The 16,467-nt window shown below is 36.9% G+C and overlaps 2 protein-coding genes across 2 annotated transcripts; one reads left to right on the top strand and one right to left on the bottom strand.

The window, feature by feature from the left end:
- Positions 1-700: 700 nt before the first annotated feature.
- Positions 701-11,615, bottom strand: LOC116173865 (microcephalin). Its single transcript, XM_031491587.1, has 6 exons — positions 11,428-11,615; positions 10,946-11,373; positions 10,735-10,899; positions 6,118-7,923; positions 1,105-1,182; positions 701-1,056 (listed from the first exon to the last, which is right to left on the bottom strand). The coding sequence occupies exons 1-6, from the start codon at positions 11,483-11,485 to the stop codon at positions 763-765; spliced, it is 2,829 nt and encodes a 942-aa protein (XP_031347447.1). The 5' UTR covers positions 11,486-11,615; the 3' UTR covers positions 701-762.
- A 2,464-nt stretch (positions 11,616-14,079) lies between these two features.
- LOC116173864 (peroxiredoxin-6-like) lies at positions 14,080-15,008 on the top strand. Its single transcript, XM_031491586.1, has 4 exons — positions 14,080-14,219; positions 14,267-14,617; positions 14,674-14,746; positions 14,801-15,008. Exons 1-4 carry the CDS (start codon positions 14,134-14,136, stop codon positions 14,921-14,923), a joined length of 633 nt encoding a protein of 210 aa, XP_031347446.1. The 5' UTR covers positions 14,080-14,133; the 3' UTR covers positions 14,924-15,008.
- Positions 15,009-16,467: the final 1,459 nt, after the last annotated feature.

Raw genomic sequence — 16,467 nt, 5'->3', positions numbered from 1 at the left:
GACCTCGTAAACTTACTTTGAAAATGGTAGATTATAAAACAATATTTGTAATAAACACATTTCTGATTACTTAATAAACAAAGATATTATACTTTTATATAAAAATAAAAAAATGCAACTTTTGCAGTGAAAAACAAAAGACTGCAGGCCAGTTTGGATTTCAACATCGAGTTTATCTCAAAAAAATACATTGAAACTGCGAGGTCAATTTATTTGTATCACTTATAGTTTAAGAGGTAGTTGTATGGGGTACATACTAACGACCAAATTTGGCCACCCTATATAGAGCAAATAATTTATACACAAACGTTAAATTATCAAATTTTAATAGGTGACATAATTCCGAATACCAAGCACCTTCCTCTATGTTTGATCATGCTATATTGCGTCATATTAGGTAATTTTCAAGAGCGGGCGCCCGCTCTTGCCCCCTCTGGCTAAGGCCCTGCCAAGTTATAAACCATATGTGCGTACATTCGGCATTCTTCCAAAGCCTCTGACTACAAGTACATTAGTGCGGATCACTATGCGTATGTCAGAGCCCCTTCAGTCAAATAACAGAGACGTAAAATTGAGCAAAGTTTTAGGATGGGAGTGGCAGGACTAAAGTTAGCATACAAAAAACATTCAATTTATATATTAGATATTAAAATGGCTTATATGGATAATGGATAGCAGTTTCAGGTAAAAAAGTTACCAATATATGCAACAGTTGTATTTAATGGCAGTAGAAATAAGGCACATTATTTTGGAAGCATACAGTCATTTTGGAAATTTAAATAAATAATTCTTAAAAGATTTTTTTTTATTAAACGTGATCGAGTCCAAAATCCACTTTTCATTAACGCAGGTAATCTCATCACTCCTCACCCAATCCCCCACAATAATCTTCGCGTGATAAATTTCTTTCGCCACCGTCCCATTACACAGTCGAATTAACTCCTCCAGATCGGACCTTCTTGGCGTCGAATTGCGGGACACGTACATCGCACCGCAATCGGTAAAAATGTCCATGCAGTACAACTTACCAAAGACCTGCCTCTCGCGGCGACATTGCTGAAAATTCTCGATTATTACGTCGATAGGACAGCGCCGCGTACTTACTTGGACGGCCGAGGAAAAATCTGTCAGTTCGTAATCTTCCTCGGGAAGCCATTTCCCGGCTTCAAGAGATCGTAGGAGCTGTACAATTTCAAAATATAGAAGATGTCTCGGAAAAGTTAACTAAATATGACATAACATTTGTTAACAATCTTTGGACAAACACAATTTTTAGTTTTTACTGAGTATTCTTAAAACCACAAGTAGATATTTTTAATTTCTAGGTATACAGAATCGTATTGAAATTATAACCTAATTATGCAATTCTTTTAAATGTTCACCTTACCTTACCTGATTGTATGTGCTCACTATGACTTCAACTCGCTTCTATTTCAAATGTAGTACCTGGTTTAGAGTACGAATTTCACACGTTTTAAAGCTAAAAGTTACTAAAAAACGCTCCTCTGTTTCTGCACTATTCATAGACCGCTTTGAACTGTGGCACTTTACAAAGCTGGCCTGTAGCCTACAAAAATGCAGTGCGGCCCGGCCCGATATACTTACGAAAGAACGTATCATAAAATAAAAATTATCGACTCTCGCTAACAAATTCGAATTATTAATTGAATAAAGGATAAATTTCGTTTTCTTTTCCGAGTATAAGACATGGAATTCGGAACAGAACAGTAATACAAATCGGGGGTTGTTATATACGATACTTTGCAGCAAGCATTTTGCCTAGATAATGTATCTGTTTCAGGGGATGATTGATTGGGGTCTAACTGCATCTGCATAATCCAGACGAATTGGGGTCTATATCTTGAGACAGTCGATTTTATATTATCTAGAGCAACTTAATTTTTTCAAATAGAAACCTATACTTTCTATTGAATATTCTTATTCTATATCGGAAAATAATAAACTTTCGTAGGAAACGTTTTTTCCGTGCCCCTAACATTTATAGAAGACACTCTTCTAGAAGCGCGATTTTTGATTTGAGCTAGGAAGCTGTTCTGTTCTGTTCTGTCAAGAATTTGGCACATTCTCATTCGTTTTTGCCCCCTTTCAACCTCGGTTGCTTACTGAGAAAAAAAGGACCGCAAATTTTGGGATTTTGAGGCCGTAGCTACAAAATGAAGTATTTTGGATCATTGGTTTAATTAGAAAAAAAAGTTTGTTCTGATCGCTTCTAGAACACAATGGTTTTGACATAATCTAAAAAGCGCTACCTCGTAAAAATTGTTCATCCCGCTCTCCTCCACCGGTAACCTGCTGCAACAAAAATTAAAGAAACGCAAATTTTGGAGCTTTTGGGGTATAGGTCCCTACGAGTCATTTTGGATCCTGGATTTATTTCAGGAAAAACTTTTTTGGGGGAACGAAATTTTGACGAAATTTTTAAACCAACTGGATTTCGGGTAGTGTTATTTTTCCGATGGGGCACTACCTTGTAACAATTCTTTTCAATCTCCCCTCATCTGCTGAAAAAAATTAAAGAAAAAGCACACATTTTGGGACATACCTAACTCCCAAATGAAGTAGATTTTTTTGAGAATAACTTTTTTTAGCAACAGAACTTTCGGTGAAATTTTTACACCAGCATGGAATTGTCTCGCGAACTGAAACTGCAAGCTCCCTTCGAAATACGTTCGATCTAAAGAGCGAAGCGGTCCGCGTAATACATACAGGGTGTCTTACAACGAACGTCGGCTATCAGCATCTGAAAAAGGTGACCTAGGAATATTTTGAAAATTTGACACTACACTAACATCAATAAGACATACCCACTTCCGGTTATACTTGCTTATTTTCAATGGAACACCAATCAATGTATAAATCAATTATGGTCGTCAAATGATATACAGGGTGTCACAATTGAAAAAAACCAACGTTTTTAACATTTAGGACACCCTGTATGCGATAAAATAATTGCTAATGAGGATCCGAAAGTAACTTTCCTATACATACTGCCACCTACCCCAGAAGTGCTTAACATCAGTCAAAAATGGATAAAAGGAGCGTTGTTGAAAATAATTCTATTTTTCCAGATTCAAAAAAAATCAAGACAATTAAAAACAGTTGACCATACGTATAGGGAAAGGTGAACTCATCATGAAAATAATATCTTGTTGTGCAAACGTCATTTAGGCGTTATCTCTGCCCAAACACCAAATATAATGATGAGACATCCTGTATATGAGAATATTTCAATTTTTTAAGTGCATCTGGGAGATTATTTACTTAATAAACGCGATGTTAGTTTGTTTCGTTTTTTCCTTTTAGAATTGTTTGTAATTGCGTTGTTTTCGGTTTGATTTTTTCGCTTTTGAATTGTTCAATTTAGATAGGATGCTGGTCGGTTTGCTAACTTTATAAAAGGTTTGTATTTCGTTTGCGATAAAGGGGATTTAGCAAGTAACACCTCATTCATTTCAAGGAAATGCACATCTGGTGCTGATAACGAAGATGCAACTGCAAGTGCTACGAAGACGTGCGGAAGTGGAGACGTGTAACGTGCTTTTTCGAAGCTGTGATTATAAAAGCTATTGGTGATTGGTGAGGTTTCTGAACTTTTCATAAAAAAGGAAATTTTGGTGTAGTGGAAAGGGTGGTATTTTAAATACGAGAATCACCGGAAAAACGGGGCTGGTTACGCTAAATATTCGGGCAGTCGGCCCTATCTGTTTAGTTGAAGACGCAGACCGTCATTTTTACAATAAATTTAAGCAGAAACAAGTTAACCAAAGTTGTGTGAGAACTAGAACGCGTGTTGTTTACGGAAAAAGTTGTAGTCTAGGTTGCAGTACACAGCGAGACCTTTCGTTTTCTACCGTCCGAACACCTTCCGAAAATTTGTCATCTAATTCTGTGTTGTAAAGCAAAGTGAAGTTCAGAAACTGTCAGCATTTGTGTGAGTTAAGTGCGCCTAGTATCACAAACTTTTTACGAAGAAATTGTTTTGATTATTAAGAAAAAACCTCGGCAAAAACTGTACGTAATATAAGATTTCTTATTTTAATTGTCGTCCACCTGCGTGCGGGGTAATATGTCCAAATAGGCCTTATAAGCCCCTCTTTCTTTCACAGATTTCGTTTTAATCCTATTCTGTGTTTCAGAATAAATTTCTGTTATTGTCAGTGAATTAATTGTGTTCTGAGTTAGAATTAATTATACTACTCGACTTTCCTCCGCGGTACGCGAAATAGCACAGTGCGACATCAACGAAAAAAGAAGGTTTAAAAAAAACCCTATATTTCAATCGGCCCCAATTGTGAATCTACACTATCCGGGGACACACAGAGACACATACACAACATTTCATGAAAATCCATCAGCTGTTCAGGAGGAGTTCAGTCACAATATACGTACAGAAGAATTTTATATATAAAGATTATAAATTTATTGAATACGCTTATTTGATACTATGTGGTTTTGTCAATTCATCAACAATGTCTAATACTTTTATAAAAAAGGGATCGCAGTGTCTAAAAGGTTGAGAACTTCTGTCATTTCATTTCATTTTTATTTTTGTAAAAAACAATGCACAATTGTATTACAACGTCAGACTAACAAACATTTAATGGACAATAACATTTTCACATACAATACAGAGAGGTACTCGCCCTCATTATAAATAACATTGGCCGCTAGGAAACGTCGTATTTTGGTTTTGAACTGCTTCAGTGATCGGCTACTTTTTATTGTTTGGGGCGAGGTTTGGGGTAATAAGTTATAGTATAATATACTGCGGTATGTCGGTGATTTTTTAAAAAAGGAGTGTTTCGGTTTGGGCAGTCATAGGTCATATACGTATCAAAGAATGTCAGGAGGTGAACCACCTCCTTTCAACCTTTTACGTTCCTTAGCAACTCTTTACGCGACCACAGCAACTTCTTAGCTATTGCCTTGGAGTTTTTTAAATTCAGAAGTGAATAGCAGTACTCAATCTAACGTATATCTAAACAATTGTTAGCATCTATATCCATGACAACAAATGTCAAATCTATTCATGCACCGATTTCGTTGGAAAAACACTTAAACGCATTCTTTCGAGACCCAAAAAGAAAATTTGATGCGAATGTTCAAATTCTTATTTTATTTGCACAAATGACCACACGCACTTGTTTGATGCCAAAGAAGTGAATTTGACGCATTTTTGTTGATCACCTGTATTTTGACTAAGAGGTGTGAAAATTGCTGTTTATGCTTTAATGTTGTTTGGAACATGTGGAATGATTTAGCTCCATGCCCACCACGGGCAAAGAGAGACGAGGTCCTTTACTTTTATCTTTAAAACATGTTGAACTCGTACCCAAAATGAAGTACTACGTAATTCGAACTATTATCAGAGTTAAATATTACAATTGTGATCAGAACTTCACATAATATCTTTTCATCACTTAGCTAATAAGTGACCTTAAAAATACTACTAAAAGAGGAAAGAAATGGTTGAATTGTTAATTCTTTTCATTATTATTGAAACAAAAACGCCGCCATTAGTGAATCGGAAATAGGTAAGTAGTAGTTGCAAGTTTTTGACATTTTTTGATTGTTAATTTTGAAAAATCGCAGCGACCCTGGAAATTTTTTCAACACTTTCAGCCGTCACTTAAATACTTCCTTGAACTTTAAGGATCCGCTTACAAGAAGAGCACTCACTTGAACGATTTAAAAGATATAAATTAAATTAAATAAAGATTTTTAGGCAAAAATTGACATATGTCAAAAACTATGACACACAGGTGCGCAAATATGAAATGCTTTGAATCCAGAATAAAATGGGACATTTATAAAAATGTTTCTATGTAAAAAAACAAGATGGCGCCAACTTCCGGTATCTACGAAAGCACCGCCATCTTGAAATTATTTTATTTCAATTCGCAATGGTCGATTATGGCTGTGAACCAAACTTCAAGTTTCTACTTCAACTGCAAGTTTAAAAACTTATAACGGACGGGATACGTGAATCTCCCTGTATATTTCAAGAAAAAAATGTGTACTCGAAAAACTCACTTCTAGGCATTAAAAATTGAGACTGTCGATAAATCGATATAGACATAAACAAAAGCTACTCACCCACTCATGCGTAAGTATCCAACATCCCCTACATAACGCCCTTAATAAATTAACGGTCCTTTTACACTCTCCGACAACCAAATGTGTAGTTTTCTTGCTAACCTCATCCTCGACCAAAAATACGCCTAACTTCCGAACTATCTGCATGAACATTTGAACGTCGGACCTATGCAGACGCGTGCAGACGATGCTTGGTTTGCCCGCCTTTGCCTTTTGAGATCGTTGCGTTTTAGTACTAGAATGAGCGAGAAATTCGCCCGTGCTTCGCCGATTCTGCAACTGGGACGAGATGTGCGATTGCGAAGCGTTAATTCTGATAGTGCACCGCCGCTTCGCGGGGCTTTCGGCCTGATCGTCGGACGTTGTGACGATTTCTTCTTTGTCTGATTGATCGGTTCTTGGGGTTTTGGCGTTTTCAATTCTTGTACTGTGTCTTCGATCGGGTGCATCCTTCGATGATTTTAATTGTTGGGTAGAAACCGGGTCGTACTCATCAACGGACTCATTCTTTTTAGTCGGTTTCGCATTCGTCAATACCTTTTTCGTAGACTTTAAACCATTGCGTAACTTCTTGTTCGCAAGATACCTCCTCTTCTTTCTTATCGGAAAGACGACAATGTTTTTTGAAGGTTTTACGAATCCACCGATGGCATCGAAAGACATGCGCGGGAGAGGTACTACAAGTATTTTGGTATTTAGGGCAGGTTGAGGTTGCGGTTGATCCTCTACAACTTCAAGCGACTGCGTGGCGGGGTCGATAGCTTGATTCAGATTAAAAAGTTTGCGCCGTAATTTCTTGCTACCGACCGATTCCGTTTGACTAGGCGGATTACCATCGTCAACAGTACTTCCGCTTTTATTCAGATCGGAGTTTAAAGGCACATTATTTTCATCTGACCTATCTGAAAGTTTACGCTTTGTACTTGACGGGCTATTAGGGACTACTTGACTCACTCTATGAGTATTTCTTTTTTTTGTACTTGACTCACTGCCAGTATTATTGTTTAATTCGGACTCTGTAGAGATGCGTAGTGGAGCCATATCGACTTTGTCGGCTGAGGAACGAGTTCTTCTAGTATCTGATTCGGTTTCTGATATCCTAAGTGGAGGCATGTTGGGCTGAGTAGGTACACTGTCTCCTGATATTCGTAGACTCGGCATAGTTTCACTACTTTTAGTCCTACGTGCTACACTAGGCAATGTAAGTTGTGGCAGAGGAAGGCTTCTGCAAGACTGTCTTGAACCATTTGAACGAGTACTTTCTTCATCTAAAGACACCGAACGATTTGCTGTTAACTTCATCTCGACTATCATATCATTGGTCTTTGACAAAGATTTTCTGGACAGCAAAGATTCAGATGGCGTAGATAGCGATTTCGAAATTCTATTACCGGTCGAGTTTGACCGATCTTGTTCCGGATGCTGACTTAGTTGTGCATCCAAATCCAGAATGGCGGAATCTCTTACTTGGCTCATTGAATGGCCATTAATCATTCCGACCTCGGAATCATCATCAGAAGTCATTTCGATAATGTTTTCTTCACCGCGACCCAAAAGTGTTGCGCTATCCGGTGGTTCATTACTGAGGGGACCTTTAAAGGATATAATGGATTCCGTTTCGTACTCCTGACTAGAACGAACGATATCCGACATTCTTTCTCTGAGGCGAACACTTTCGCGATTGGTCGAATAAAGCTCACTAGGCAGCATTGTTAATCGGCTCCTTTTTTGTGAGGCAAACGCGCTTCGTTGACTGCCTGCCGCGAGACTACGGCGTTGCTCGTCTCTTACAACGTTTTCGTAATCCTATAAAGAATTGGCCAAATCAATTTTTAAATCTACTGCCGATGCTGTGGCGAAAATTACGTGTGGCTAGTACTTATAAAGTAGAATTTTCCTGTCAATCGAAATTGTGGTAGTTTACGTTTACATTGCGACACGTCAAATTTCACAACTGTTTGCTACCCTTTTCATTAATTAATGGCAAAAATGCCATCGGATTTACCAAGAAAAAGTAAGCACCTTCTTTCTAATCTTATTCGTTATTTTGAACAAGAAAGAGATAATGATGGTCCACTTTTACCAGTAAGTTTCATTTCACAGAAAGTTGAGGAGGCATTAAATATTAGCCCGCGAACAGTGACTTCCATTTCACAAATTTCAAAATCGGGCAAACCTCTGGATCTAGAAAGTTCTAAATAAGAAAGGCAATGTAAGAAACTCGTTAGCGATGTTGATGGTTTCACACAAGCGGAGATTGTCAAATGTGTCTTTTTGGATGAAACGTGCAAGTCATGGCAAGACCAAAATGCAAAAAAGCGTAAGAAAAATTAACCCAAGGGACGCAATATATTATATAATCTTATAACTATATCAGATATGTGGTTTTGCATGCCGAAATCATGACTGGTTTTACTACTGGAGTATGGAGATGTCGGGTTTTCGAAATAATTTTTTTTCAATGTACAAATGTATGTTGAATCGAACCCATATTACGACCCTGAGGATTAATTTTCATTTAATTTTGACATTGGCAGGAAGAATGGTGAAAAGGTGCAATACAAATTTGTAATTGTAAAAAGTGTTCAATGCTAAGGCGAGTGGTGTAGTTGACCATTGCACACAGCATTATTTATTTGGCGCCCAACGTGGGGCCATAGCAATTTAGATATACAAAAAAATTAGACATAATGAATGTTTCATATATTTTATTATTTTGATATACTTACTTTAGTTAGTAGTGTTCCCTTAAATCCAAACAACTTACATATATCAACTGAAAGCAAAATCGCGAATTAGTTACTACAAACGGTAATAAATAGTACATTAAGAGGCGCGCGACCTCCGCTAAGTTGAGCGGGTCGAGAAATAAAGAGGCAGGTTCTTCTTCAAGAAATTGCAATTGTAGTTAAAGAATTCGCTAGCGCTTTCATCAAATGATCACAAAAGAAGCACCAAGGCGCAGAAAAGGACAAACGATTCTGGAAACGGACGAGGGTTTAGTAATAACCTCGGTAATAACCGACAAAAGGAAATCAAATGATAGTAAATACATCGAATGTGTTTCAAAGGTACTTACATAAAAACTTTGGAAATGGAAGGAAATCAACACGCATTGAACACACCTCTAAAAAATTGAGAAAGTATGTACAGAGTATCCCATTTTAGGCGTAATTCTTAGTAATACCAGAACAATAACATAGGGGCCATTCACTCTCTTTGAGGGTCAAATAAACAAGTAAAATCAAAAAATTGTCAAGTTAAATTCTCTATTGTTGTCAAAATAAGCATATGGGGTTAAGTAAAGAAGTTATCGGACCTAACCTCATTTTATTAAATGAAAAAAAAATAACATTAAATTCTATTTTCAAAAATATAACACACCAAGGATATTAAAAAAAAATTGAAGCGGTTCAAAAAAATTCAAAAAGGTTAAAAAAGGGAGAAAATTTTGTATAAATTTTTTAGTGATGTAGTGGCACATTCTCACTGTCTTATCTATAGGAGCTGTATTTGCCATTGTAGATCGAAAAAAAATTAACACATTCTCACTGTCTTATCTATAGGAGCTGTATTTGCCATTGTAGATCGAAAAAAAATTAACATGCTATCTTTATGGGTTAAAATCTACAAGATGTTTTATTCAAAAAATTGAGGTTGTGACGCTGAAGACAGACAATAAAATACCAAGTAACTTTTATTAAATTATTAACCATAATACAATAACAAAATGACCCAACTTATTTTACCTGAAAACCATATTATGTGAAAACGAAGCGGGCCTCTCGACCCTCTTCTAGAATGATTATTGTTTTTTTAAATTTATATGTTGAGTCCTGAAATATTAGGTTGGTATACTAATACCTAAAAGCAATCATTATGAACGAAGGACCTAAAACTCGCATAATCAACAACTAAAATTTGGCACCTAGGGAACATATAATTATTTGTGTAAAATTGTTCAAAATCACCTCTCTGGTACGACGCCCTCTGTAGTTTCGAGCGTGCACCTGTACTCTGGATTAAGCCTAATTTCAATCTGCCAACCCTAGTTGCGCAATAGCAAAAAATTTACTGTGGCTAGCACAGATACCACCCACACACCTGCGATTCTGCCCTTTTATGCCTAAAAATTTGGTTCCAATCGGTTCAGTCGTTTCGCAGAAAATGGAAGTTTGAACCACTTGCGCATGCGCGTTTCTTTCCAAACGCTTTTCAGCTCTTCCTTTTATGTCCAAGAATATGTGTACCAAACTTGGTTGCAATTGGTTCAGCCGTTTAGCCGGAAATGAGATTACAGACTGACCGATATGAAGATATAAATCTAAAATACTCAAATTTGAAAAAAGGAGTGTAATAAGTAAACAGCGCCAGGCGAAGTCACGGTCGGGGTCATCATGTATCTGAGCAAAGCCCCAAAAAGAGCCAAAAGTCGACCAAACTACCCTGATTTTTTGGTCTAAAATTCAGTAATGAACAGAAAAAAGGAGCATTCCATTAAAAAAAACCTATAATTAACTCAAGTTGCCATTGGACTCTCAAATGTCATCATTAAAATACTTAACCTCACTTTTACTAACTTCAAAATATAAGGCCAAGCAAGTACTTAATACCTACCTGGTAGAGGGCCGAAACATTGATGTCGTACGAATCTGTACCTAAAGCTGGGTAGTTCCGCTCAGACACACGGATATTGCTTTTCCGTATGGCCTCCAACCATAAGACTGATACGAGATGCACCTTCAACAACTTCGCCTTTTGATATGTACCGAAAGACCCGTCCTACGAATTGCGCATTAGAACATTTACCGTCAGAAATGATACTTACTTTAAACACGACATGTGTAACCTTTCTATTCAAAACGTCCAAAACAGTAGCACCCATCGATTGCATCAGCATCTTTGCACCAGCTGACCGATCTTCACCTTTGCTACGAATTTCTACGTATGCGACCACACCTTTGAGTAGCTCACCAAAGTCAACAGGCGTCGAAGGTGTGGGAGGTGAACGTGTCGAGCTAGAATCGCTGTCACGGTTCCTTTGTAAAGCTCTACGTCGTAGCAAGGCGGTGGGACTCTCACAATATTTCTGTGATTGCACCTTAACGGGAGTTTTATTAACCATTTCGTCCCGCCGTTTATATCTTTGTATATTTTCCTTTTCTTGTGATAAGATATTCAGCAGAAAAGCCTTTTTTATAGGATCCTTCATAAGGGTTTCAAATAAAATTTCATCTGAAGATTTGTTTAGAGTTTCTACAATTGAGAGAAGTATGAAGTATGACTATAAAGTAAAAAACAAACCCTTACCTGTTGATTGTGGGGATGAATTAAACGCAGCAGGACTTGCACGATTTGTTGGTAACATTTTGTTTGTAATTGTGTTACGCTTTTAGAATTTTCATACATAAATAAATAAAAATATAAAAGTAAAATCAAAATCGAAAATTTTTAAATCGACAACCAAACACTACCTAAAACAAACAGATGTTCCCAGGTTGCCGCTGTTTTTTTGTTCTGTGATGTTGCCAAACGTCTATAAAGAAGCTCTATGGTAATGCCGTTTTACATTATACAATTACCGTGCAAAGCAAGCTTTGTGGTATTCAATTTTTAAAAAATCCTTTAATATTGAAATGACGCCGGAAAATACGTTGGTTTGTCGTCACTAACTCACCGGTTTTCACAATACTATCGTAAGTAAATACACAATCAATTGCGTTATAGTGGCCGAATCCGAACCCAATCTGCCTCCCACCCCTCACTGTCTAACACAGTCACACTACATTACGCGGGCTACAGCAAACTAGAGGATTTCTCCGTATATTGCTAAGACACAAGAGCTGCAGCCCGCAGGAGATGAGCAAGCAACAGATACAGCGAAGAATGGGACGGTATGAGGTACTTACTCCACGGAATAGTTAAATCGAAGGTTACAGAGCGACACTACACGGATAATTAAATACATTTCTTCGTGAATGCATAAATAAATAGTTAACCATTTGTACAGTATAACAACCAAACAGATGCAAATAACGGTACTGAAAACTAAAGTATGAAGTACGCCACGCTTCAAATATCAGCACTAAAAAATGTAAATACTAAATAACAACAAATTATGACATGAAATTCAATGGTAAATAGTTAGTACAAGAAAGAATAATACCAAAGAGTACCCATAGTACTCTTTACTATGTATTTTACTACCTGTAGAAAAACGTTTGAAAACAAAACAAGCAAAATAGACATTGAGAAAACCCGGGATCCTGCGAGACACATTGTCGACGTAGCTAGTAGTTAATAATAAGCAGTAGGGGAAAATAATGCTAGTATGTAATATTAGCATTTAAGCAGTAGGCAATAAACTCGAGCAGATAGAGGAAGAATCTTTCCTTCGGATCCCATCAGGTGGATCCGAACCCAATCATTTAAACCATCGCCATCTCCGTTAACCCACGCTAACTTTTTCCCCAAGCTACGTTATGAAAATTCTCTGGCACGATTGGTGTGTATCGTATTTTTCTGTCAAATATATTTATAAAGGTGTGTTGCCTATTCGTAGGGGTAGGTTACCACAGTTTAATGTCACGTTTTTAATTCATTTACGCATTTCCCAAAGATGAACTGTAAATGAAATGTAAAACCTCGAGGTAAGTGTCATGATTTGGGCACAAAATTAACCGAGGTCTTTCGAAAATCTAACATTGGCCAAGTAGAAACGGCAACTTACGTTCTTCGTACCGATGGACGGGATCCTACTCTGAACACACTTCAGTTTTGTACGTTACACATGTGATCGATGTCAGGTAAGGGTTGGAACTAGAACCGAAAAGAACCGGCACCGGAACCGGAACCGATTGCATTTATAAGCTTCTGACTTGGAACCGGAACCGTGATTTAAAAAGTTATGATAACCGGAACCGACACCGGTACCGTTATTATTAGTGCTAAAGAACCGGTACTTTTCGGTTTCGTCTTTTTCTAGGTAGAGTCGACACGTTACGGTTTGCGAGAGGAAATGCGTGTTATATTGTTGCCCCTAAAATTTGTTTCTTCATATCCGCTTTCATTCCTTATCATCCGTGACTGATCCTTTATCGACTATTTCAAAAGTCAAAAATTCAAATTGTCACTTTTATTCAGAGCTGCCAACCAACTTCTACCAACTTCACTTTTTAATAGGTACTAAACAAATATAAAATATTTTAGAGTGACTAATACAATTGTATGTATTATTCAATGCTAATACCAATAAAATGGATCAAAAACAGTAAGAAAGACAGAATAGAATTTTCTATAATTATTAATAATTTACATTTTTTAATAATAATTTTATTTATTTATGTTGGAACCCTTAAAAACCGAAAAAAAAACTGGAACCGGAACTGGGACCGAAAATTACTAAAGCCACAGAACCGAACACGGTACCGGAACCCTTAAAAAATGATTCTACTTAAATGGTGCGGAACCGGAACCTATATTTCATATGGGGTCTAACCCCTGATGTCAGGGGAGTATTACGAGACACCAATAGTATGAAAGTGTGAGCTTTACATCAATGTTATTTTGTAGAATCTGATTTTAATTTTTTGGGGCTTCCCAAGCACACTATTACTTATTAGTTATCATGACCGCGGATGATTGTTGCGTCACATCACGAATATTCATTCAAAGATATTTGACAAAGTTCACTGCTCCATCACCATTACATTCGGAACAAAAATGATGTGGATAACTAGTAAGTCCTCAATTAATGTGTGAATGTTTAAAGGAAAGACCGTAACATGTTGTGACGAATATTCTGTACAACGGACATTGAACATACTCTTATGTATGTTCAATATGGCAACGATGATGTGATGCACCGTATCATTGTATGACCGTATATATGTTGCTAGTTGAGCATCCTGTACATTCATAAGCAGCATTTGAACCACGTTAAGAGTGTTGGCAACACTGCTACAACTGTGATTCGAAATTTTGTTGTTGAACGAATTTTGAATAATTTGGTTGAAAATGTTAAAATTAGGTGAAATTTTCCCAAATATTAAAGCGGAGACCACCTTGGGTCCTGTACAATTTTATGATTGGATGGAAACCTCGTATGTATAAATTGAAAAAGCCTTAATAGCATCTTGCACTTTCTCAGGTGGTGTTTGTTACTTTCCTGCAACTTTAATCAGGTTTCTGCCTCAGAATTAGTTGGATTGCGTAATCGTTTGCTAGAAAGAAATGTTAAAGTAATTGTCGTATCACATAACTCCTTGCATTCACTTAATGAATGTATAAGTGATATTCAATCGAAAACGAATCACTTAATTCAATATCCGATTATCGCAGATGAAAAATACAGCTTGGCATTGGATCTTGACCTCTTCGAATCTGAGCTATACTTAGAAAAGGATGCATTCAAAACCATCACTGCTGCATTTCTAATTGACCCAAACAAAAAACTTCAGTTCCAAATGGCTTATCCACCCGAGCTTGCACTTAACTTTGAGTAGGTATCCGAAGCAATTAACAACAAAACTTGCAAAATTAGATTATTGTTCTCAGGGAAATTATTCGTGTAATCGATGCACTTCAAGCTGTAAACGGGAAATGTTTGGCTACACCTGCTGAATGGACGGTGATGAGCACAATCAAATAATATAAAATGAAACTTAATAAACTCGCTTTGCAGGCTGGCGGAGAATTACTCATTGTATCGAAATACCTTCCACACAACAAATTGAAGAAACAATTTCCGCACATGACTGAAAAAGTGCTACCATCCGGCAGCATTGAAAGACACACTTACCTATAATTGTCAGTATCTGTTCACGCGGATTAATGAGGGAAATAAAAGTAGGGACTTAAGTAAATATAAATAAATGAAATCATTAGAAACATATAGTTTTGTTTTGCAAATTTGTTTGCTTGTATGATATATGTATAGTTACTTTAAGTATTTTTGTATGTGAGGTACATTGTACATACCTACCATAGCAATTTTATAGAAGTTGTCTTGGGTGAAATAGGTATTTGTACGATTTTAAAAAATCGGTTTTCAAAAATCCCCCTACATTTGCTGTGTAGCAGTTGACTAAAGTGTTTAATATGAAATCTCGAATGTGAATGCATAAACCGAAGATCTCTGGCCTAGCTGGGTAACCTCTTGTTCATATCCCTAAGCTAATATTGTATAGTATGCACTCAACCACTCATTATTATAAGATTTAAAATCGTACACATTTCCAGAAGACATGGTAAATTCCTGGTAGATGTTCTTTAATTTCACGCAAAAAGCAATCTCCCTTCCTCTATGGTATTGAAAGCATCCACTTTAACAAATGGTTTAATGTTTGGTGCCATATTTTCACTAACATTCGCAACGCATCAGTAGTCTCACAACCTCATTTCACTCTCAAATGACTAAAATTATTGCTATAAACAAGAAAGACCAAGATTTTTTTCAGGTTTCTAAGTTTCTTTGACCTACGGTTAGACTGGTTAATTCTTCTAGAGAATGTACACTTTTATGAATGAACCAACTACCGAGGGCATTGCCATTGGTGGATTTGCGGGACTGAGAGTCTGATCCGCCACTGCAATTTTGACTTACCCTATACTTTCACTTCTGCAACACTGGGAGAATGAAAAACATATAGCGTTTTCGATTGGCAAAACTCGTACTGCACGAGAAACTGAAGAAATGCATGTGAAAATTGCTCTCAATGGAACATAAATATTCGTAAATATTTGTTGTCATTTGTCCATAACCTCATTTTAGATTTAGGTAATCGACAAATCACTCTATTCTAAAAAATGACAAACGATTTCAGTATTATTTATGATAAACGATGAGGAATATAAATTTGAAATTCCTGTAAAGGACCAATTTTTGGCGTTCAGTTTAATGGGTAAGTGCAATTTTTTGTAAAATAGAAGTTATGGCTAGTTCATCATCTTCGCTATCGCTAAATGACGACAAAAAACTCTCCAACGCAAGAAACAAATTCAAATTGTCGCACGTTTGTTTTGAAAATTTGTTAACAAGCAGCTCCACGAGCTCACGGACCTCGTGCGTCGAAATTTGCACTGAGTGCGTAATTGTTGCATCACATTTGCCAATGGAACACAGAAAATTGCCCTAAAATTACCAATAGAACGTAAAAATTGCACTCGTGCAGTACGAGTTTTGCCAATCGAAAACGCTAATAGATATATTAATACCAAAAAATTACAACGAGAGCCAACTCCTTCATCACTCGTCGTCATAGCAGAAATGAGGCTTTTCGCTGCTCCCTCCTCTCTCGAGTGGATCTCCGCAATTCCACCGCGGTATTTGTTACACTCAGAGTTAATAAG

The sequence above is a fragment of the Photinus pyralis genome, unplaced genomic scaffold, assembly GCF_008802855.1.
Source record: "Photinus pyralis isolate 1611_PpyrPB1 unplaced genomic scaffold, Ppyr1.3 Ppyr1.4_LG6, whole genome shotgun sequence".
In the NCBI taxonomy this organism is placed as follows: domain Eukaryota; kingdom Metazoa; phylum Arthropoda; class Insecta; order Coleoptera; family Lampyridae; genus Photinus; species Photinus pyralis.
Note: the sequence above shows the minus strand (reverse complement) of the source record. Positions and strands in the feature narration are given on the sequence as shown.

Bases quoted from the DNA above. Each gene is read 5' to 3' on its own strand.
- LOC116173865 (XM_031491587.1), bottom strand. From the start codon at position 11,485: ATGTTACCAACAAATCGTGCAAGTCCTGCTGCGTTTAATTCATCCCCA. The intron at 1,183-6,117 runs GTGAGTAGCTTT...GAAATTGTACAG, and splicing joins GGATACTTACGCATGAGTGG to CTCCTACGATCTCTTGAAGC. The intron at 1,057-1,104 runs GTAAGTACGCGG...GAGAATTTTCAG, and splicing joins ATTTTTCCTCGGCCGTCCAA to CAATGTCGCCGCGAGAGGCA.
- LOC116173864 (XM_031491586.1), top strand. From the start codon at position 14,134: ATGTTAAAATTAGGTGAAATTTTCCCAAATATTAAAGCGGAGACCACC. The intron at 14,220-14,266 runs GTATGTATAAAT...GCACTTTCTCAG, and splicing joins TATGATTGGATGGAAACCTC to GTGGTGTTTGTTACTTTCCT. The intron at 14,618-14,673 runs GTAGGTATCCGA...TATTGTTCTCAG, and splicing joins GAGCTTGCACTTAACTTTGA to GGAAATTATTCGTGTAATCG.